Raw genomic sequence first — 22,611 nt, 5'->3', positions numbered from 1 at the left:
ATTATTCTCTGAAGTGTTTTACTTTTAGAATTATAGAGCTGAACGGTGTGTGTGTGCTGTCTGTGTACGGTGGAGTGGGTATAGGACTGGTGGTGTAAAAATCACTCACCCGCTCTGTCGGTGAGGGCACACAGGCCCCAGCAGCCAGGGGCCCACGCTGTCTACCCAGGCCTCCACACCCGGCCAGTGCCCGTCCCACCTCTCCACAGTGTCACTTTTAGCTCCAGTCAGAAGTTTATTAGCAAATGGAACTTTTATTATTACTGTTTTTAAAATGAGTGATGAGGTTTTCTGTATATATCTGTTATTAGTTTAAGAAAGCTCCCATCTCTCTCTGTTTGAAGACTTAAAGAAATCATGAATTGCGGTTGGGGGAAGGAGAGGAAAAAATTGGGAGGTTGGGACTGACATATACGTGCTACTCTATATAAAACAGATAACTAATAAGAACCTACTGTATAGCACAGGGAACCCTACTAAAAACTCCGTAATGACCTATATGGGAAAAGAATCTAAAGAAGAGAGGACATACACATGTAACTGACTCACTTTGCTGTATGGCAGAAACTAACATCACACTGTAAATCAACTACACTCCAATAAAAATTTAAAAATTACAAAAAGTATGTTAAGTCAATATCCCTACCATAAAAAATCATGACTGGATGATGAATTTTATAAAAATTCTATGAAAAAGAACATTAGATTTTTCTTCTTTAATCTGTTAACATGGAGAGATACTACTGGTAGGTTTTCTACTTTTACACCAACTTCAAATTCCTGGTAAAAAGCCACCTTGGCTACAATATAGTATTCCTTTTATATATTGCTGGATTTGATGTGTTAATATTTTGTTTTGGATTTATATATCCATGTGAGTAAAAGAGATTGCACTGTAATTTTCTTTTCTTATTATAGTCTTTACAAGATTTTCATGTCCAAGTTATGCTCCTCTCTTAAAATGAGTATAGCAACTGTCTTTATTGAAGTAAACTGGTATGCAGTAAACTGTACACATTTAAAATGTACAACTTGATAAGTTCTGACATATGTACATATAATTGCGAAACCATCATCCCAATCAAGATAATAAATATATCCATCACCCGTAAAAGTTCAGTCAGAACTTTTTATAAAAATCAAACTAGGAAAATATGAACACTCAGACTTTCCTTATGACAAAAAGCAAATTTTTTTTTAATATCCACTGAGTAATTAAGAACTGCATATTACCAAATGTTTTAGAAATGGCAGCATTTAGAAAAGTAAATTTTGTAAACTTTGGTAAAATGTTCAAATTCTCTTCGTGCTAGGATAACATTAGTTCTGACACCTCAATAATCCATAAGCACATTTGTTCTAAAGTCATTTCAGGCCTGAGGAACACTTTAGTCACTGACTGGCACTCTGGCCACATGATCTCCTCCTCATACCCTGCTGCAGGCTCTTTTATGTTAATAGAAAAAAAGAAAAAAATCAACCGTCCATTCCAAAATATATCTGTCTGGCAGCTAGATCTGGACCAGAGGATAGAAGCTTGCAACCATAGAGTGATTGCCTTTATTTTTCTCTTCAGAACTCAGAAGCCCATATGTAGCGATTTTAAATAAAGTGAAGTCTTCTTACAAAAAAAGATGTCCCCAATTCAAAACCAAAGGACACAATCATTGACCTGCAGACTGTTTTGGTTTTTACTATGACACAGAAATGTATTAACAGGAATACCCTGGGTCGGTCCTTAATGTCAACTGAGAAGATTTCTCAAAGCAATGAGTTCAGACTCACTTCCAGGTAACTAGAAAGCACTCCACTTTTTAGTTTTATCTTGAAATAGAGAAACCTCCCCATGGAAATTCCTGAATGTGTTAGCCCCCTAGGATCCTAAAAATACGTAAGATTTTTTAAAGTTATTTTGTTTGATGTGGACCATTTTTAAAGTCTTAACTGAATTTATTACAATATAGCTTGTGTTTTATGTTTTGGTTTTTTGGCCACAAAGCATGTACGATCTTAGCTCCCTGACCAGAGATCAAGCCAGCACTCTCTGCACTGGAAGGCAAAGTCTTAACCTCTGGACCTCTAGGGAAGTCCCATGATTCACAAATATTAAAAAAAGGAAAAAGGAGAATTTTCTCTCCTCCTACACAGGGAAAGAGAAGGGCAACACGAACAGGATGAAACGCCAGTCGTTGCCGTTAGGACTGGGAATTATCTATTGGGAGCAACAAAGAACAGTGAACCATGCATGGCTCAGCAGACACTGTCCCAGCAGCAGTTCCTTGACTCTTGTTTACATCAGGCCTAAGGACATATGAAACAGCCGCATTTACCTAAGTGTCATCAGAATTACCAATAAGCTGATTTGACAATAACTGAACTATCTGATCTAAACCATCTCACATGTTTTGGTGCCAGCCTGTACTTAAAAGATATTTAATTAGCTTTTAAACAATGGTGACATCTGTGAGAACTCAATGAGCCATTTCAAGTTTCCCCAGGTCATCTGTTCTGCTTTATCCTATATATGCAAGACAGGATGCTGCATACAGCAGGTGTTAAACAAAGGCTTACTGAAGGAAAAAACAATTCCTACCCACATCACCAACTCAGCAGGGCCCAAACACAAGCTAGCCGTGTGCACTGGAATTCTCCCACATACCTGTAACAGCTCATCACGGGAGATCTTGTCATCTTTATCCAAGTCATACAGTCGAAAAGCAACTGGTAGGAAAAAACAAAAATTTAGTGGAAATTCAATGTTTTGTCCCTTCTCAAAGAAACAAATATATAAAGGACACCAGGTAGAAAACTGACAATGAATTAATAGTTTTTCCAAGAGCAACTGCCCTTATTTGTAGAGATTTAAAGACACTTGTAACTGATTTTAAGACACTTTAAGGAATTGGGATGCATCTCATAAATGATGGCATCTTAGCATGGATGAAACACAGCCTTTCATTGGAAAAATAAAAAAAAATAAATCGAATGTCCTTTTTCTTAACTTAGAATGTTAACCCTCCCTCCCCCCCACAAAAACCCCAAATCCCATCAGAGATTCTGTCAGTTAGGCCGTCTCTACACAGACCATCAAGTCTTCTCCACCGTCAGGGAGAGTCAACAACAGGAGCCATACAGGCACCAGACAGCAGGCTACAGGACGTATTACTGTGGAAAAATGACCACTTCGGCAAATTCGTGTCAAATTTCAAGTAACTGTCAACTACAAATCGGCACTTGCCATCTACCTCTACAAGACTGAATCATGTGCTTCTGCAGCCGCTGATTTTTAACATCCTGTAAAAGGAGTTCGGGGTGGAGAGCAGAAATGAGGTACTCCGTGTTCTGGGAAAAACTGGCAGGACAGGTCTTCAGATAGTTATGTATTTTCAGGAGCTGATTTTATGAGACCAATTCTTGCATCTTCTCATATCTAGAAAAGCACTGAAACCCTTCATGGTGATGTCTGCTCCTCATGATGAGCATTAACCTTCACAAGACTAGCAGAAACTTTCTACAAAATATATGTGCCTGATTGCAAGTACTCCCCCTTCACCCAAATCACATATACTGGCTTTCCCTGCTGCCTCTTTGGAGCAGTTTCTCAGAGCTATCTGAAATGCTGTGTCCCAGGCTATAGTCTTCATTTTGCCTCAAATAAGACTTGACATAATCCTCTTCCACTTGGGAGTCTTGAAGGTAAAGGAACTTGTCTTCAACAGAAAGACCAAGCATTTGGTGGCCTCCTGGCCTCTTCATGCTTCTTCCTCTTTAACAATAGATAGGTAAATCCATGGCTGATTCTTGTCAATGCATGGCAAAAACCACTACAATATTGTAAAGTAATTAGCCTCCAACTAATAAAAATAAATGGAAAAAAAAAAAAAACAATAGATCTTTCAGAAACTAGGATATTTGAGAGAGAGAATTCAGAAGAGCAGAAATCACTCAGACAGTGTCATGTTCCTAAAGGGCCACCAAGTGAATAGTGTGGTAACACTGAATGATTTTATAGGCACTGTGAGACATCACACTGAGGACGTGACTACCATATAATAGCTGAATGTTGTACTTTCGAGGCTTTGAATCACTTCAAGTATGCCGCTAAGATTTTTTGTTTTCAGCAGTGAAAACCAAAAGGTACTGAAGATACTGAAATTACTGAAAATTCCAAAAGGCCCATATCTATTGGTTTATAGTTATCAAGATACACAGATTTAGATCTGGTTCCTTGAAATTCACAATCCAGTAGAGAACACCACACACTATGCACTTTAATACATTCAAAATGCTATCATACATATGAAATACGAGGGAACACAGTATACTGCAGATGTGTCTTTCTGGTTCAAGTAACATTTGAACAAGGTATTGAAAGATAAACAGAAATCTGATAAAGGACGGATTCCAGGCAGACCTAACACTGAGAGCAAAGGCATGAAAACATGGATGAATATCTACAAGTTTAAGCATCACCCCTTGCCTCCTCCAAAAGGAAAAAAAAAGAAAAAAACAGGGAGGAGGGCGGTGAGTCCACTAAAAGTCCAAGTAAAAATTTTAGAAAAATCCAATTTACTTTTTGTAAGGTACATATTAAAATTCTCAAAGGGGGAGTAAATAGGAGAGATTTTCCCTGATGTTTGTCAGTTTTCTTTAATTTGGTTAGTTGAGTAACTATGTTTACCAAATTTGAGATTTATATGATTAGGAAGTTTTTGACTCCCAGGGAAGGGACAGGATCATAAGTGTTCCAAAATGAATGTGTGTTTAATACAGTATTACCAACTTGAAAAAGAACAAATGTAATGTACATGAATAACTGTATCACTGTGCTATACACCTGAAACTAACACAACATTGTAAATCAACTATAGTTCAATATAGAATACAAATTTAAACACATATACATACCCTCTCTCTTCTGCATATGCTGTTATCATTCTAAAATACCATAAAATGTGTTATTTACTAAGGAATGTTTAGGGTGATTTAGGGATAGAAATCTGCTTGCTATACAACCCATAAATATGCTTCTGAATTTCTTAATTGCATACTGGAATAAACACATTTCTTTCTGACAGAGTATTTAGAGAAACCTGAAAAGCTAATTTTTGAAACCTAGCTGCCATGGACTGAATGTTCTAAATTCTTGTGTTGGAACCATAAACTCCAATGTGATGTTATTAGAAGATAGAACCTTTGGGAAGTAATTAGGGTTAGATTAGCTCATGAGGCTGGGGCCCTCATGAGGATATTAATGCCCTTATAAAAAGAGGAGACAGGAGATCTCTTAATCCCTCTCTCTTTCTGTCTCCACCTCCCTCCCCATGTGAGAAGACAGCAAGAAGACTGTGAACCAGAAGAGGGGCCCCCACCAAGAACACGACCATGTTGGCAAACTAATCTGAGTCCAGTCTTCAGAACCGGGACAAACGTCTGCTTAGGTCACCTAGTCTATGGCATTCTGTTAAAGCAGCTTGAACAGACTAGAGAGCCCCAGAGGGGTTAACTAGATCACGCGATAGAATCTTTTAGAAAAAACTGCAGTTAACAGTACTTTCTTAACTGATTTGGATTTCCGTCAATCAGCTCTGGTCCTGAACCAGTAGAACCAGCATTTTCCCCGAGATAACTCATGGTCAAATGCCAAATGACTGGGCCGTTTTGTTAGCTTCTCTCTTTCCTCTCTTCCTGTCCCTTTCCCCCATTCTTGGTCTGTGACTTGGGACTCTCCTGTCTCCAGAAGTGCAGTTTCTCACCTCAAGCCTCAGGGCTTTACATGCCATCTAGTGCTGATGGCTCCCGAATGGGCATCTCCAGCTTGGATTCCTCCTCTGAGCTCCTGATGCTGACATCAGAGCAATACGCACAGTGGTTAGTTAAGACTCTGGTTCTGCTGAGTCCTGCCTCTGACAGCCTACTTACTGTGTCTAAGTTAATAAGTCACTTAACCTCTCTGTGCCCCAGCTGTCCAAGAGGTGCAAGGTGGGAGTAACAGAATCCACCTCAGAGGGTTGAAGACTGAATGCGTTGGTACATGGAAGGCGTCTTAAACAGTGTCTGGCACACAGGAAGAGTGCAATTAGTGCCATGTACCTGCGTCACCTCTCTGCTTTCCTCTTCTCTCCTCTGCCCTGCTCTCACTCTTTCCTTGATCATGCTTCTTTGTTCTCTGAACATCAAGACCTCATTTCTACCCAAGGACCTTTATAGCTTATACCTTTATACCCTCTGCCTAGACCACACTTCTCCTATTCTTGGCATGGTTGGCTCATTCTTAGCTAAAGCTTCAACTCCTCACAAAGGTTTCCCCAACCCCTCATTTTAAAGCAGTGACACCCCCATTCATTTCTCTTCTCACTGTATTCATTTTCTTCACAGAAGTTGCCATGATCACAAATTCTGTTTATTCATTTGTCTTTTTCCAAATAGTCTGTCTCCCTTATTGGATCATAAGCTCTATGAAAGTAAAGACGTTTTCTGATTTATGCATCATTGTATCCTGGGCCTAAAATAGTGTCTGGCATTCAATTTGGTTTTAATGAAAGAAAATGAAAGCGCTCGGTCAAACCTTTACCTTTTAATCACTGTTATTTCTTTAAAAAAAAAGTAGTAAAATAAACTTGACCCTTTTAAAGTGTACAATTGAGTACTTTCGCACTGTTGTGTAAACATCACCACCATCTATCTCCAGAACTTTTTCATCTTCCCCAATTCAAATTCTGACCCATTAAACAATAACTCCCCATTTCCCGTTGCCTCTAGGCCCTCGCAACTTTCTATGAATTTGACGGCTCTAGGAACCTCACACAGGAGGAATCAAATAATATTCATCCTTTTGTGTCAGTCTTATTGTTATTTAGTATCAAGTAAATTTATCCATGTTGTAGCAAGTGACAGAATTTCCTTTTTTAAGGCCATTTAATATTGCATTGAATGTACATACCACATTTTGTGTATCCATTCATTTTTGATGGACATCTGGATTGCTCTGACTTTTTGGCCGTTGTGAATAACGCTGCTCAGTTTCTTCTTGGCTACTCTCCCAAACTCCACTTCACCAATACTCTTCATCATCCAAATAAAATGTCTTCATGCAGACTCATTTCCCACATTACTCATTATGTGTTATAAAATACAAATTACTTCAGAGGACAAATAGAATACCAAAATGGAAGCTTATCGACCACTCTCTTGCTTACCTTGCTCTGGAGCATTCTAAGATGGGTTGTACCTTCCAAGTAAAACATTATAACCTCAATGACCTGAAGGGACTAATAAGGAACCATTCCTGGAGACAGACAGAATAGCAGTACTATGTGTGCTTGGGCCTGTGCCTACATAGGTATAGCTCAGCCTTGTTAATTGTCCTTGACATTCTTTCACTGTGGCATGAAAAACAGATAGGACAAAGCATGCTCTCAGAGTTCCTGAAGAGACTATTCTCTGGGAAGATGGACTATAAACAAATTTGCCTTAGTAGCAAATGTGTTGCTAGGTATATGATGTTCAGCTGTTCTCTTCAGTCTACAAGAAGCACCTTCTTGCTGCTTCCACAGCTCTGTGGTAAATTCAGAAAAACCAATATATAGACAGAGAAGTAGACATCAAGGACTCCTTCTGTAGCTTTGGTTTCACTGGTCTCCTTACATGAATGTGATCCTAACATACAGGATGCAACCGAATTCTAATTCATATTCAGCTTTCTGTAAAAGTTGATCCGAAAGCCAAGACTAAAGTAATGGTTAAAAACTAGGCATAACTTGCACTTGTTATTCTATCTCACCCTAAACTCTGCCATTTCTGTGGCACTCTGGACTTCTCCCTTCCTAACAGCAGCTCATCCATGGCTTAGGGGGCATCCTGTCTGTCTCAGTCTCCCCACTGTCAGATATGAACAGGGAAGCACATGGCCTAAATGCCACTAAAGCCATCATGTGACCATGAGGAGCCACACCTTTGGATGAAGCAGAACCTAAGGATGGCAGAGCAGAGCAGTAGGAAAAACTTGGGTCCTTGACAACACAATCAACCCTGATTCGTGCCCCACTTGACTTGTAAAGTGAGATAATATAGCTCCTTACTGTTGAAGTCAGCTGACTCAGCTGAAGGTATCCTAGCTGATACACTAAGTAACTACCATACCCACTAATGCTACTTGGAATATTTTCTTTAGAGTCAATGTGAATTAATGAATTTGCTTATCCATTCATTCACTGATGAATACAGGTTGCTTTCTCATCTTAGCTCTTTATGAGTAATGCCACCACAAATGTGGATGTACAAATATCTCTCTGAGCCTCTGCATATACCCTTCACCCCAGGCTCTCTGCAGGTAACATCCTGCATAACTGTAACATGCCATCAAAACCAGGAAACCGACAGTGGTACAACCCACAGTTTATCCAGGCTTCACCATGTGTACATGTGCACATGTGTGTGGTTCTGTGCAATTCTATCACCTATGTAGTTTCATGTAACCACCACCACAATCAAGATATAGAGTTGCTCTACAGCCAAAGGGCTTCAAATCACATCCTGTTATGTAGCATAGAATAAAGAAGTATCACTGCATCACAAAGTTGTTTTAACATTTTGTTAATTGTATTTTAATATAATTGGTTTTCTTTATAATTGTATGTGTTTCACTTTATTCTTTCACAAACATTCTGAGGTGAGACTGATAGTATTCACCAGATTGCTAATGGAATTCTTGACTTGAAAAAAGTAGAGCCCACACTGTAATGGGAATTCAGGTAACAGGTCTGTATTACATCTGATAATCTTTAGAGCCTCCTCTAATCCTGGATTAGAAAAGCAAGCATAGTTTTGTAGAGCACAGCGTGTCTCTTAACTGTTTTCTCCTTAACCAACTCACTGATTCACAGACACTCCGATCCCCTCTGCAATCGTTCCGGCTGACAGCACACAGCACGCTTTCCGCCAACGGGCGACTCCGGAGTATCTACTCCACCTGCTGAGTTGGATGCTTACCAAGAGTCAGGTTGTCAACTATCCTAGAATTGTGCTATCTGTGGTTTTCATAAAACTGTATAACTTAAAAGGAAATGAAACATATGTGAAAAGAAAGTTATTTTTTAAATGAAAATTAGTTTGACAGCTTTTGAAAGACTCAAAATCAAGTCATTAAAAAGAGGGGGGAAAAAAAACCAAACTGTTGTGAAAGTGTGGCAGGACAAATGTAAAAGATGAAGAAATGTAAACACTTGGAAAATTCTATTCCCAGAATGCTTTCTGAGTACCTTTAAGATCTCTTTCCACTGAAAAGAAACTGCAACCAGAAACCTTAGACTATACATTACAGATAGGTTCTGTGCAAAAATGTCACACAACTCCCATCAACAGAACTTTATTAAAACAAAACAATATATAGTTAAGACTGATTTGCATTGTTGTATGGCAGAAACCAATAAAACACTGTAAACCAATTATCCTCCAATTAAAAACTAAATAAATAAAAAGAAAGAAAGAATTCTAAAAAAACAAACCCAAACAACTCTTGGTCCTACATCCAAAGGTTGGCCAATGAATGTGCTTTTAAATATTTTAAGGTAAATTAAAATGTTAAGCCATGTATCCTTTTCTATGCATGCTAAAGCCAACTTTTTCAATTATTGATCAACTCCTGGTCTGACAATATTGAATAAAAAATAATCTCCTATACTAATGCCAGCATCAGGCAAACTTGTACTAAATATACACTAAACCTCATAAAACATTAAGACACAAGGCTTTGTTTCAAACAGTACTTAGTCTTGAAAGAAAAAAGTGAAATTCACTAATAAACATAGAGTATCCAATAAATTTGAGAATAATTCATCAGAATTCTGTTTTCTTCTATATTCAATTTTGTTTGTATTCGAGTTTTTTGCTGTTCACTAAGGTATATGATTTTGTAGTGAAGAAGAGCAGTGTTTTATTACTCGGGTTCAAAAACCTTTCTTGTCTTATACAACAATATTTATTTCAGTACTTCTCAAACTCTACCTGAAATAGAGGAGTGAACTCATACTCCTATAGCAAGGGAGATCTGGGGATATGGGCCAAAGGCTACAAATTAAAACTTACCATCTTTCAAATGTATGCAAATTTAGCATTATATCCTTTAGTTAATCCATATTTGTTTCAATGTTATAAAGCCTTTTAATTTTTCTTTAAATCATCTAGTAAAAATTTGGTGGGCTCCCCAGTAAGAGAAGCTCAGGCAAGATCAATTCAATACAATTTCAACTTCAACTTGTGTTAAATGAAAAGAGAAATCAATTTTAATTTCTTGGAGAAGTATTATAAGGGATTAGGCAATATCCTACACAAACCAATAAAGGACAGAGGGAAATCTAAGAAGTATCCAAAGAAAGGAGGCAAGAGGCATGGGGAGAAAAATGAAATCTTTCACTAACCTGGCTGTCCACCCCTCTTAAGTGCCATCCCAGCATCTGTCAAATTTTAAGGTGGGCTGAATCTTTTTCACTACTGTCACTCTAGCACTTGATGAAGATCTATCATCAAATCTTTACAACTTCCTGTGTGAAACCTCTTAATATCCCATTCTACAGAAAAGGAAACTGCAGTCCAAAGATTTGAAATAACCTGCCCAAAGTCACAGGGCCAAAAAGTGGCAGTGCTTGGATTCAAATCCAGCCGGTTTAGCTCCAGGGTCTGAGCTCTTAACCACTGTGTTCGAATAAATGATTGTTCAGTAAATGAATGAATAAATAAATGATTTGTAAGAAATATTTGTAAGAAAGCAAATATTTTAAGCCAGAAGACTATCTCCTTACAGTGCAGTTTGTTGCTTCGGCTGTTGAGAGGTTCTGGTCCATTCACATCTTTGCTCTTTTCATTATCCTCAATGGGTCGGAAATGAGCCAAGGTTCTCATGAATCCACGGAAGTTCACCTGGTCCTCTCTGATCAAGAAAGATAACAAAAAGAACATGTGAATCAAGGTGATTATTTCTTATGAATTTAATATATTAACAGTTATAGCTAGAGTGGCCTGAAGGTCCATTTAATGAAGTCTCTTTCCATATGCATGGTACTTTAGAGTTCATAAAATATTTTCAGCTGGTCTTGCCACAACCCTTTGAGGTAGGTATTAGTATTCTTACTTTATAAATGATTAACCAGACTTAGAAAGGTAACAGGACTTACCAGAATCAGTTACCTATTAAATTTACTTACATTTCTTTTCCCAAAGAGGACTGTAAGTAGCAGTTAGGCTATGCTACCGGACAAGCCAACACTTGAACTCACTGCTTCAGGCTCTGAAGTGAACAGCAAGTTAGCCATTTCAACCCAGTGTCTCCCTATCCACCTCGCACATCTCCCCTGTAGTCACATATACCTAGTGATATTTTAAGGTTAAGGCATATTATGCAACAACTGCTTTTGAAATAAAGTTTATTTAGTCACAGAATCAATAAATACATTTTGAAAATTTGATAAAAAGTAGAAAAATACCACTTCTAGTTCTACCAATCGGTTAGAATCATTGTTAATGTATCTTCCAGTAATTTTTCTGTGCTTTTGGGAGAATTGTGAACATACTGCATATGTAATTTTGTAGCTTGCTTTTTTAAAACTTCTAGACATGTCTCTAACCAATATAAACACTCCAAAACATTTTAACCATCTGCATAATCGTGTGGCTGTATCATGATTTTATTATTCTCTCACAGTTGGATAGATATTTTCCTCATAATGCTTTGAAAGACCTCTTTATGTATAAAGCTTTTTGGGTACTGAAGATTAGAGAAAACCTTTTCATTGGGCCACAGTTAATCAGTAAACCTTATAAGAAATAATTCTAAAACTTGAATGAATAAAGAATGCTTTTTAATATTGAAAAAGAACGTCCCATGTGAATAGTTATTTATCTAAGGCAGTCATGGAAAGAACAGGTTGTCTGGTTCCTGCGGCTACCTAAAAATAAATCCTAGTCTTCATTTGTCCCCATTGAATAGATGTGGTATATCGGGTCTCAAGGGCAAGCAGACATACAGATCAGAGACCTTCTAAAGGTAGAGTTCAAAGGCGACGTCGTGAACCCTTTGTACTCCAAAGAATGACCTTTCATTACCTCTAAAAAACGTGAGTAAGAGTTGAGGAATCATGGAATGTGTAACAAGATCAGAGTCATATGCCAGAACAAACAGGTAAACATATATCACTGACATAATGTCTCTGAGTAAAAGGAAACTAAATGCCAATGTCCTACTTTCAAATCTCATTCTATAAAAAAAAAAAAAAACAAAAACAAGAGAGTTCCCTGGTGATCCGATGCTTAAGAAGTCACCTGCCAACGCAGGGGACACAGGTTCAATCCCAGGAGGACGCCACGTGCCGCAGGGCAACGCAGCCCACACTTGAGAGCCCATGCTCTGCAATTACTGAGCTCTAGTGCTACAGCTACTGAGGTTCTTAAGCCTAGAGCCCATGCTCCACAGCCAAAGAAATCACCACCATGAGAAGCCCGTGCACCACAACTACAGAGCAGCCCCCGTTTGCCACAACTAGAGAAAGACCAAGTGCAGCCAAAGACTCACTGCAGCGAAAAATAAACAAAATTTAAACAAACAAACAAACCAAATTGAACCTGCACACGACCTAGAAGTCAAATATCTGTTCGTGACAGAGCAGGACGCAGAGGGGGCTCGCCGAGCAGTGTAGCTCGTTGCCACCCTCAGCCTCCTCGCACACACCTCAGTGCGTCAGCACTCACTGCGTCCTTAACAAGGGATCGGTTAATAAGATGACAGGCACCACTACAGTCACCACAAAGGTGGTCTGGCCTTTGTAAAACAGCTTTCCACAGCTGCTTTTCAAATGATCAATGTGACTAGGGAACACTAAAAAAAAAAAAAACAAGGCAAAATGACTCTACAGGGTTTACTTTTCACTGCAAAAGCTTTGGAAACAAAACACAGCAGTGAAAGGCATCCCTGGACACAGTTCAATCCTCTGCAAGGGCTAAAAAAAGAAGTTTAAAAAGACAAGAATTCAGCACTAAAGCCACAACTGAAACAAACAGGGCATTTCAGGGAGACAAAAAAAACAGAAAATGAGGAAGAATAGATGATTACTCATGGTCAACATGAACCTGAAAAGGGCAGGTCTCAGTCTCATCGAGTCTTCACAGGAACTGGCTGCCAGTCTTTTCCCGCACTCAAGTTTACTGAGGGACCAACTTCTCAACTTGCAAACTCCTCTGCTCTCAATTCAGAGTTCTACAATTTCCTCTCCACTTATTTTACTTGAGTGTTTTCACTGACACTTCAGTCTCATTAAGAACTGGCAACCATGTAACATTTTAAAGCCCTCTGGGTCTTTAAACAAGTCACAAGGAACCAGGAAGAGATTGTTAAAAAGATTGCTACTTAAAACAAGAATATATGATAAGCTTTATTCAGGAAAAGGTACCTAATCGATTCAGTAAATATTGATTCAGTAAATACTGAAGGCAGTATATTAGGTTTAGTGAAGCACATCAAATGCCTAGTTTTAATTACACAAACCTAAATCTGTTTGAGAAAGTTATGTGTGTGGTAGGGCAACTATATCCTTAGCCAATGTCAAAAAAGAAAAGTAACATTCTGGATTAAAGGAGGCTAAGAATATATGACAACAACTGAACCACACTGGATCCTATAGTGGAGGAAGGAGATTGTTGGATAAACTGAGAAAACTGGAATATCAATAATATATTAGAATAAAGTAGATTATAGGGGAAGTGGATGAAGGGTCAAAAGGTATCAAATTCTAATTATAAGATAAATATATTCTGGGGGTGAAATATACACCCTAGTGATTATAGATAACAACACTGAATTGTATCTTTGAAAGCTGCTAAGAGAGATCTTACAAGTTTTTATCACAAGAAAAAATAACTATATGTGATGATGCATGTGTTCGTTAATATTACTATGGTTATCATTTTTCAATATATACATATATAAAATCACTATGTTATACTCCTTAAATTTATACAATGTTACATGTTAGTCACATTTCAATAAAGCTGGAAAAAACATATTTTATATTAATATTCTTTTAGTACTTGATAGGTATGGTTAAGTATAAATTACACAATAGTTGCCAGACTTCTTATGAAGAAGAATATATACTACAATAATTTTAAAATACTGATTTACACATTTTGGATATATCAGGGTTAAATAAAATATATATTGCCAAAGTTAATTTAGCTTGTTTATCCAAAATTAATTTCATTTGTTTATTTTTATTTTTTAAAATGTGGCTACTAGAAAATTTGTAGTAACTCTGTATGTGGCTTAAACGATGTTTTCATTAGCTAGGACTGAGACAGAGAGCACTCACAAATGAGGCAAAATATGAACAATACAACAACAGATGCATCTGGGTAAACACATACAAGTGTTCCTCATACTATTTGCAAATTCTGCAACTTTTCTATAAATTTGAAATTATCTCTATAGTTTTTAAAATGTTTCATTTAACATCATAGATAGACAGAAATTAAAGACAGAACTGTGAAAATGGGCTAACTAACATACCTATTTGAAGTTTGATACAGGGAGAGGGTAGAGATATTGTAGATATGATTGAGTTAGGAACATCCAATAGGAGGAAGATCATGGTCTGAGATGACCCATCCAATATCAATACTCCAGATTAGCCTCCAAAAGGAAGTTCAACAACTGCAGGGACTCACCCCTCTGGAAAGAAGGCGTTGATGATCCGGTCCCCCAATGGGTTGATGGCAAGTTCTGGAATCCGCTGAAAGTCTTCCCGGCTGCCAAAGGAATCACCTTGGGTTAGAGCCCATTGGCCCTTGTATGAACTCCTTTGGTCATGCAAGAGTACAACCGAGCAAGAATATTACCTCCTGGAATTTACTTCTGTGGCAAATTATACCAAATAACTGCAAAGAATAGCACTTTAATAGCTGCCAAGTGTTTCTTGCACCAGCTCAGGAGTGGAAGAAGCCAGATTTGACTATGTCACATTCCAATGAATTCAGCACACAGGTTACGTCAGTAAATCAACCAACAAGCAAATACTAAGCTGTCCTTGTAAATGATTCTTTGAACATGACTATTTTGCACTTAGTTATCAAGTTTGTAGAATGAACAGTAACTGCGAAGTCTCAAACACCAAAGAGCTTGAACATGGGAGGAAAAATTCAGCGGGGCGTCTGTACCCTTGGTAAGAAGATATACAGCACTTAAGAAATCAAGGAATTCTTAGATGATATTTACATCTCAGTAGAGAACAAAATGTGATAACTGATTCCATGCTTCCGTGCTCTGATTGAACTTTTCTCCAGTGCCTTCTACAGGCTAGAGCTAGAGAAGTATTTAACCCTGGAACATGGCAAGAGCAGTCATCCTGTCACAACCTGAAGTCTGTTAAAGTGAATATTGTTAGTTTCCACTCACCCTATACACATCATGTGCTACTGTTAATATACTTTGTCTCATTTTTTCACGTTACCACTTTATCTGTACCCTTTCAGAGCGGAGGAAGTTGTGAGTCAGTGACATAAAGTAACCTGTCCAGCATTACAAAGGTAAAAAGTGGAAGAACTGCAATTTAAAACTAAGTTTGTGAGTAAATAACAACTGTAAGTCAAAACATATGCTCTTTTTCCTAAAAAACCTACACTTCTTTCCCATATTAAATAAACTTTTTGAAAGAAAGGTACTCTCCCCAAAAATGTTTAGTAACTATTTTCTTAAAAAAACAATTCCTGGGTTGATATCCCATACCAGAAATATAAAGCTATCTACAACAGAGACAATATATCTATAAAATATCAATGTCATGAAGGACAGAGAAATGCGCGGAGGCTTATTTGAGATCAAAGAGAACTGACTAAAGAGACATACAACTGAACTCAATGCATGATCCTAGACTAGGGGAAAAAAACTGTTGTGAAGGACATTACTGAGTCAATAGATAAATGTGGAATATGGGCCATATAGAACACAGAATTTTATATAATGCATAGAAAGTGCTAAATTTCTTGATTTTGATATGAGAATCTCCTAGTTATAGGGAATACACATTAAAGTATATGGCAAAGTGTTAACAAGTGGTAAATCTGGGTTATATGAAGTTCTTTGCATTATTTTTGTAACTTTTCTTTAGGTTTGCAATTATTTCCCGATAAGAAGGGGTAAAAAGGAATATAAACTCAAAAAGATGATTCCTGCTTTCAAGATGTTTACTAACAGAAGAGATAAAACATTCCTCTACCTTCTCTGTACTAGATGCTAACAAAATGTTCATATTTTACCCAGGGGCCTTCAACTCTCTCTCTGATCCTCTTGTGGTTTAACATTTACAAGGTGCTTAATTAATTAATTAAACAACACCACATCTGGTGGCAACAAAGGTAAGAAATGACCTAGGGGACTAAGCGCAGAGCTCTGGTACAATAACTCTGGATTCTAATCTTCCATCATTTAGAGTAATAATTTTTACATCAATAAATGAACTAGAAGAAGACATTCATAAGATAACTGAGTTGCTTAAAATTATTAAAGAAAATTATGGAGGTCATGATTACATAATTCAACAAACATGTACTAAGCTCTTCTTTTTTTTTTAAGCTCTTATTATACAATATGTTCTGTAACACAAAGTCCACATCATCAACACAATGTAAGCTCCTCTTGTTTGACAGAGGTTAAGAAATAACTACTTCCTTTTAAATGAAGATTAAGGCTAATGTGAATTGCAAAGCCACATACCTCAGTTTAACGTCTAACAAGCTTAAGTAATTTTAGCTGCAAAAAGACACAATTTAAAATATCAGGTCTAGTGTCAAGTAGTGAGTTCACAATCTAGACTAACACTGTCAGTCTCCATGAAGAATCGAGTCATGGATTTCCAACATCAGTAAGGTTCTAAACACTGTCTTTTGACATTTTTTAAACTCTATTCTTAGAATTTAGATTGTATATTCAATGAGGTCTCTAAGATCAAGGGGAATACAGTTGAAAATATCAATACAAAAATGAAAGAGTATTAAGAAACAGTTTATAAACTATTAGACAATATACAGTTTATTATTGTTGACTGTTCTTGAAAAAATGATCTTGGTTTTGTTTTATAATAGAATTTTTCATATAAAGTGCCAAAGTTCTAAACCCAGTCTTTGCTCCTTATTTTAGTATTCTAGGGCCAGTCACTTATTTGCAAAGCTGCATCTGACTTTTGGTTGAGAAAGTAATCAGACACGTTTACCTCCTCTCATTGTCTAAACCCCTCTGAAATGTCAGTAAAAATTTACACATGGGAATACAGCCATGACATAAACAATCAGGGTGGGAGGAGTATGTTAGTAGACAAAGAATTTTGACAAATTCTGGAAGTTAGAAAACAGACACAAATGTAGTGATAAGTCAGTCAGAGTAGAAGGTCATGAAACTGCGTAAGAGTTGAGAGCCATTCTGCCCTGCAGCCTCAGCAAGGCACCACACTCAGAATTGCCAGGCAAGGGAAGTATTAACAGCATTCAGAGAAATTAATTACCGGAACTTTTAAAGAATGGGCCAGCTGCCCAGTCAGCACCCATCCCAGGAACATAAAACCATTTGTCCCCAGGATAAAAATGGGGAGCTGCTAAGAAAAAAAACTGGAAGAGCCATCTGGGCAGGGTTTTGGCCAAGTATGGGAGGCTGGCTCCCCAGGAACACAGTCCTTTCATTGTGGGGGAGAGAACTGCAAATCTGTCCCCTGGCTCCCTAACCACATGCCCTAAAGTAAGGTCTACCAACTTACTGGTCCTGCTCAGAGTATAGAAGGCTTGATGTCAGTCCTTCCAACCAGGGAAAGACCTGTGAGAAACCAACCACAAACAAGTCTATGCCCATTTTCTACATTAACCCATCCAGGCTTTTTCACAAATAGGAATGGACAATAAAGCCTCACCAGCATTTTGGAAAAATTAGTAACATAAAAGAGTAAGATCAAGATGAAAAGCATGCATGTATGCTCAGTTGTGTCTGACTCTCTGCAACTCCATGGACTGTAGCCTGCCAGGCTCCTCTGTCTATGAGATTTGCTATGCAAGCATACTGGAGTGGGTTGCCATTTCCTCCTCCAGGGGATCCTCCCCATCCCAGGATTGAACATGCGTCTCCTGCACTGGCAGGCAGATTCTTTACCACTGAGTACCTGCGAAGTCCCAAGATGAATAGATGTAATGATACTTCAGGGAACAAAAGAAAGTTTGAAATATTCTAATAAGTAACCCAATAGACATTTGATAAGTTTTGGCATCTGTAAAACAAATATAAGCTACTGTGACAGAGCAGAGATCAGAGAACAAGAAAGTTTCTTGGATATTAAAAATGTGATTGTAGACAAGGTCATCAAAAGGTCTATAAAATAAATTTGAGGATATCTTCCAAAAAGCAAAGGAAAAATATCAGTCAGAAAATATGAGAAAACTGAGTCATGATGATCCAATAGCCAACCAATAGAAAAGGCATAAAAATCAATAAGAAAGAAGAGGGGGAGGAAATAAACAAATAACAGAAGAAAACTTTCCAGTCAAAGGACATACTTTTAGATTGAGAAAGTTCACCTGATACCAAGCAATGAATAATGAAAAATAATCACAAAAAGATACAATTTTGTGAAATTTCAGAACATCAGGAAGATATATTTGAAGCTTTCAAGAGAGTAAAAGAAAATAAAGATTACCTTCTATAATAGAAGAATGAGAATTAGATTGGCATCATGGTTCTCATCTGTGAAACTCCATTATGGAATGACTAACAGCACTTTGTACAAAGCAAGAACTTATCCAGGATACTGAAATCATCTATCCTCTGGATAAAGTCAAACAAGAAAATGAATCTCAAAGGCACTCAGTTTTTAAGCAGATAAATGGCTACCACTTAGGACACAATCTCTTAAAAATTACAGGTAATCTTTTTAAAAGTGATAATATAACAATACAGCCAACTAGTAGTTTCAGTAATAACTTCCTTGCAGAGTTTAACTGGTCTGTACTGCTCCCTAGAGTCAATATAACCTGCATGACTTAATACTCAGGAATATTTTTCATCATGGTATTACATCAGAGAAAGTATCTGACAAAGATCCAATGATAAACTTGCTTAATCCACAGGATATTTTGAAAGTAAACTTTTAATGAGGTATAACATACATACAGCGAAGAGTACAAATCACAAGCATTCAGTATGATGAAGTTTCACCAGTGCAGATTATAACCTGCACCCAAATCAAGGAATCAATCACCATCAGGACCCAGATATTGTCCTTCCTTCCTTCATGCTCCCTCTGTGTCTATCTGCCCCCCAACCCAAAGGGTAGTCATTATCCTGACATCTAATCCCATAGATTAGATCAGTACCAAGGATATTTAAACAAAAGATACCTTCTTTGTATTCAGATAATAACCAGGCTCTCACCTTGACCTGACCTACAAAGGACCATTTCAGGGCATCTTATGGATCCAGTTGCCTTTTCAAAGGTCACCTTCACTTTTTCAAGGATATTTAAACAAAAGAAGCCTTCTTTGTATTCAGATAATGATCAGGCTCTCACCTTGACCTGACCTACAAAGGACCATTTCAGGGCACCTTGTAAGACCCAGTTTTGCCTTTCCAAAGACCAATTTCAATGGCAGAGATAGGAATATTTCACCCAAAATAATGGCACTTGAAGAAAGTAAGATTTGTGAGGTTACAGTATATGAAACATCAATTTGAAGATTACCAATCATTTTAACTTAATACCTATGGGTAGGCCATGGACCTAGTGTTTTATAAAACATACTTTGGAACTTAACTTTTGAAAGCACTTTGCTGAAGCTCCATTTCTAACCAAAGCCTTCCATAGTTTCTGCTTCATGTTCCTACACAGACTGACTTTTAAAAAAGGAGTACAGAATGTCTTGAACAGTACTCTATAATAGTTTCTCACTCTGGACAATATGGCTTCAAGCTCCAGACACAGCATCTTGGGAGAGGAAAGTGAAAAAAATATAGAAGGAAAATATTTCTCCTAATAACTTTCTTAGGAAAGTGGGGCCTGTTACAGGTAACAAAAGACTGGAGTTAACTTGTATTCAGCTGAGTACCCTGATGGGTTCTTAAAAGGTGAAGATAGGACTTGAGCTGAGTCTGGCACTAAAGGAAGTAAAGGAGACAGCTAAATCACTCTCTTACCATAAAAGAATCTGGCTGGGGGCGGGGGGGTGGGGGGGGGGTGGGGGGAGGGAGGCGGGAATTTTGAGTTTACCAGGTATTCTCTAAGGCTGGAGGGAGAGAAAGGGGAATACAATCTAACAAGATGGCCAGAGGCTGAGATGGCCACTGTCAAGAGGCACAGCCAGTGTGAAATTCCTGACAATGGGTGGGTACAACAAAATGATTTACATACTTAGTTGACCCTTGAACATGTTTCCATCTATGTGTGGATTTTTTTCAATAGTAAGTATCATAGTATTACAGGTCCATCATTGGATGCATCTGTGGATGTGGAACTGCATACACTGAGGGCAGACTACAAGTTATTCTCAGATTTGACTGTGCAGAAGGCCACCATCTCTAACTCTGCCTTGTTCAAGGGTTGACTGAACATGCTAGTTGTTTAGTATGTAGTACAACAGGGTAATTTTCTCTTGCACTCAAGGTGGCTTGGGGTTTTTCCCACATTTTAATCCACATCCATGACAGAGATCAAAGCACAGAATTTAGACCAAGTACTTTGTAAATCTGAATACAAAAAAGTCAGCTAGATCTAGGTAACCATGAAATAAAAAATTACCCCATCACTTCCTACCACCTTTCCTCTACCAAGAATTTGTAGAAACCAGAAGAGAAACAGTGTCTAGTGCGTTACAGGTATGTAATAGACATGCATCAAATGAGTGAGTTAGTTCACTGGCTTTCCATAGTGTGTGAAATTATGTTTTAGGGGCTGAGCAAATATTACCTACATTTTAAGGAGCAGGTAACACTAGCTGACACATGAAAAATTTCACATTTTCTGAGGAAAAACAGCTCCTTTTACAAAAGAAGTTCCTTTTTTTTTTTTTCCAGCAAACCATGAAAATGATTAAAATATACACATTTACAAATCACATTCTTTCTAGAAAAAAGAAAAGGACACAAAACTAATGTGAATTCTGTATCGTCATTTAATGGTCAAATATTAATTTATGAGAAAGACGTAATCCCAAACTCAAGTAAATTATTCAAGTATTTGGACTTAAGGAAATATAGATATTCTAGTCTGATTTATTTTTCAAGTACAAATATAAATAGTCTTTTCAGCAAATGTTGCCGTAACAGCTAGAACAGGTCAAAAAATAAGGTTTGACTCTTAAATTTCTTTCTATCTATTGTCACACACACAACACTTTGCTTTGCTTTGCTTGGGGGGGGGGGGGGTGGTGTGTGTGTGTGTGTGTGTGTGTGTGTGTGTGTGTGTGTGTTTGTGTGTGTGTGTGTGTGTGTGTGTGTGTGTTTTGCCACACTGCACAGCATGTGTGATCTAGTTCTCCCACCAGGGACTGAACCTGCATCCCCTGCACTGGAAGCAAGGAGTCTTAACCACTGGACTGCCAGGGAAGTCCTTTTTTTCCCCATTTTGTGTAAATATACCAAAAAAATTGTGTGTGTGTGTGTGTGTGTGTACACACAAGAAACTCAAAAATAAAAGAATTCATTGGTGGTCCAGTGGTTAAGACTTGGTCCTTTCACTGCCAGGGCCCAGGTCCAAATCCTGGTAGGGGAACTCAAGATTTCACAATCCTCATGGTGTGATGAAGAATGAATCAAAGACCTAAATTTAAGAGCTAAAATAATAAAACTCTTAAAAGAAAACATACGGGTAATCTTCATGACTGTGGACTTGGCAATGGTTTCATAGAATCAACACGAAAAGCATGCACACCAAAAGAAAAGTTAGGTAAGCTGGACTTCAAAATTTAAAGCTATGTGTTTCAAAAAAACACTAGAAAGAGAGTGAAAAGACAACTCAGAGAATAACAGAAAATATTTGCAAATCGTGCCTGGTATCTCAGATAGAAAAAGAACTCTTAACAAAAAAAGAGACAAACTCCAGTTGAAAAACAGGCAAAGGGCTTGAACATGCATTTCCCCAAAGATGACATACAAATGGTCAAGCAGCACAAAGATGCTCAACATCATTAACCATTAGGGAAGTGCAATCAAAACCAAAATGATCTACCACTCACATCTACTAAAATTAGAAGAGAGATGATAAGTGCTGATGAGCAAAAAGTCTACAATGCTGGATAGGGTGTGAAGAAAAGGGAACCTTCTTGCACTGTTGGTGGGAATGTAAACTGATACAGCCACTATGAAAGATGGTATGGAGATTCCTTAAAAAGCTAGGAATAAAACCATACGACCCAGCAATCCCACTCCTAGGCATATACCCTGAGGAAACCAAAATTGAAAAATCACATGTACCCCAATGCTCATTGCAGCACTATTTACAATAGCTAGAACATGTAAGCAACTTAGATGTCCATCAATAGAAGAATGGATAAAGAAGCTGTGGTACGTATATACAATGGAATATTACTCAGCCATAAAAA

General features: G+C 37.7%; 1 protein-coding gene across 1 annotated transcript in view; it reads right to left on the bottom strand.

Moving 5' to 3' along the window:
• CHP1 (calcineurin like EF-hand protein 1) overlaps positions 1-22,611 on the bottom strand; it is a 35,037-nt gene that overhangs the window by 3,656 nt on the left and 8,770 nt on the right. Inside the window, exons 3-5 of the mRNA XM_065941911.1 lie at positions 14,713-14,793; positions 10,800-10,927; positions 2,660-2,721 (exon numbers count right to left, since the gene is read on the bottom strand). Of these exons, the coding sequence (XP_065797983.1) occupies positions 2,660-2,721; positions 10,800-10,927; positions 14,713-14,793 (271 nt within the window). The remainder of the gene's footprint in view (positions 1-2,659; positions 2,722-10,799; positions 10,928-14,712; positions 14,794-22,611) is intronic.

The sequence above is a fragment of the Muntiacus reevesi genome, chromosome 7, assembly GCF_963930625.1.
Source record: "Muntiacus reevesi chromosome 7, mMunRee1.1, whole genome shotgun sequence".
Classification (NCBI taxonomy): Eukaryota; Metazoa; Chordata; class Mammalia; order Artiodactyla; family Cervidae; genus Muntiacus; species Muntiacus reevesi.
This window is presented reverse-complemented; position numbering and strand designations above follow the sequence as displayed.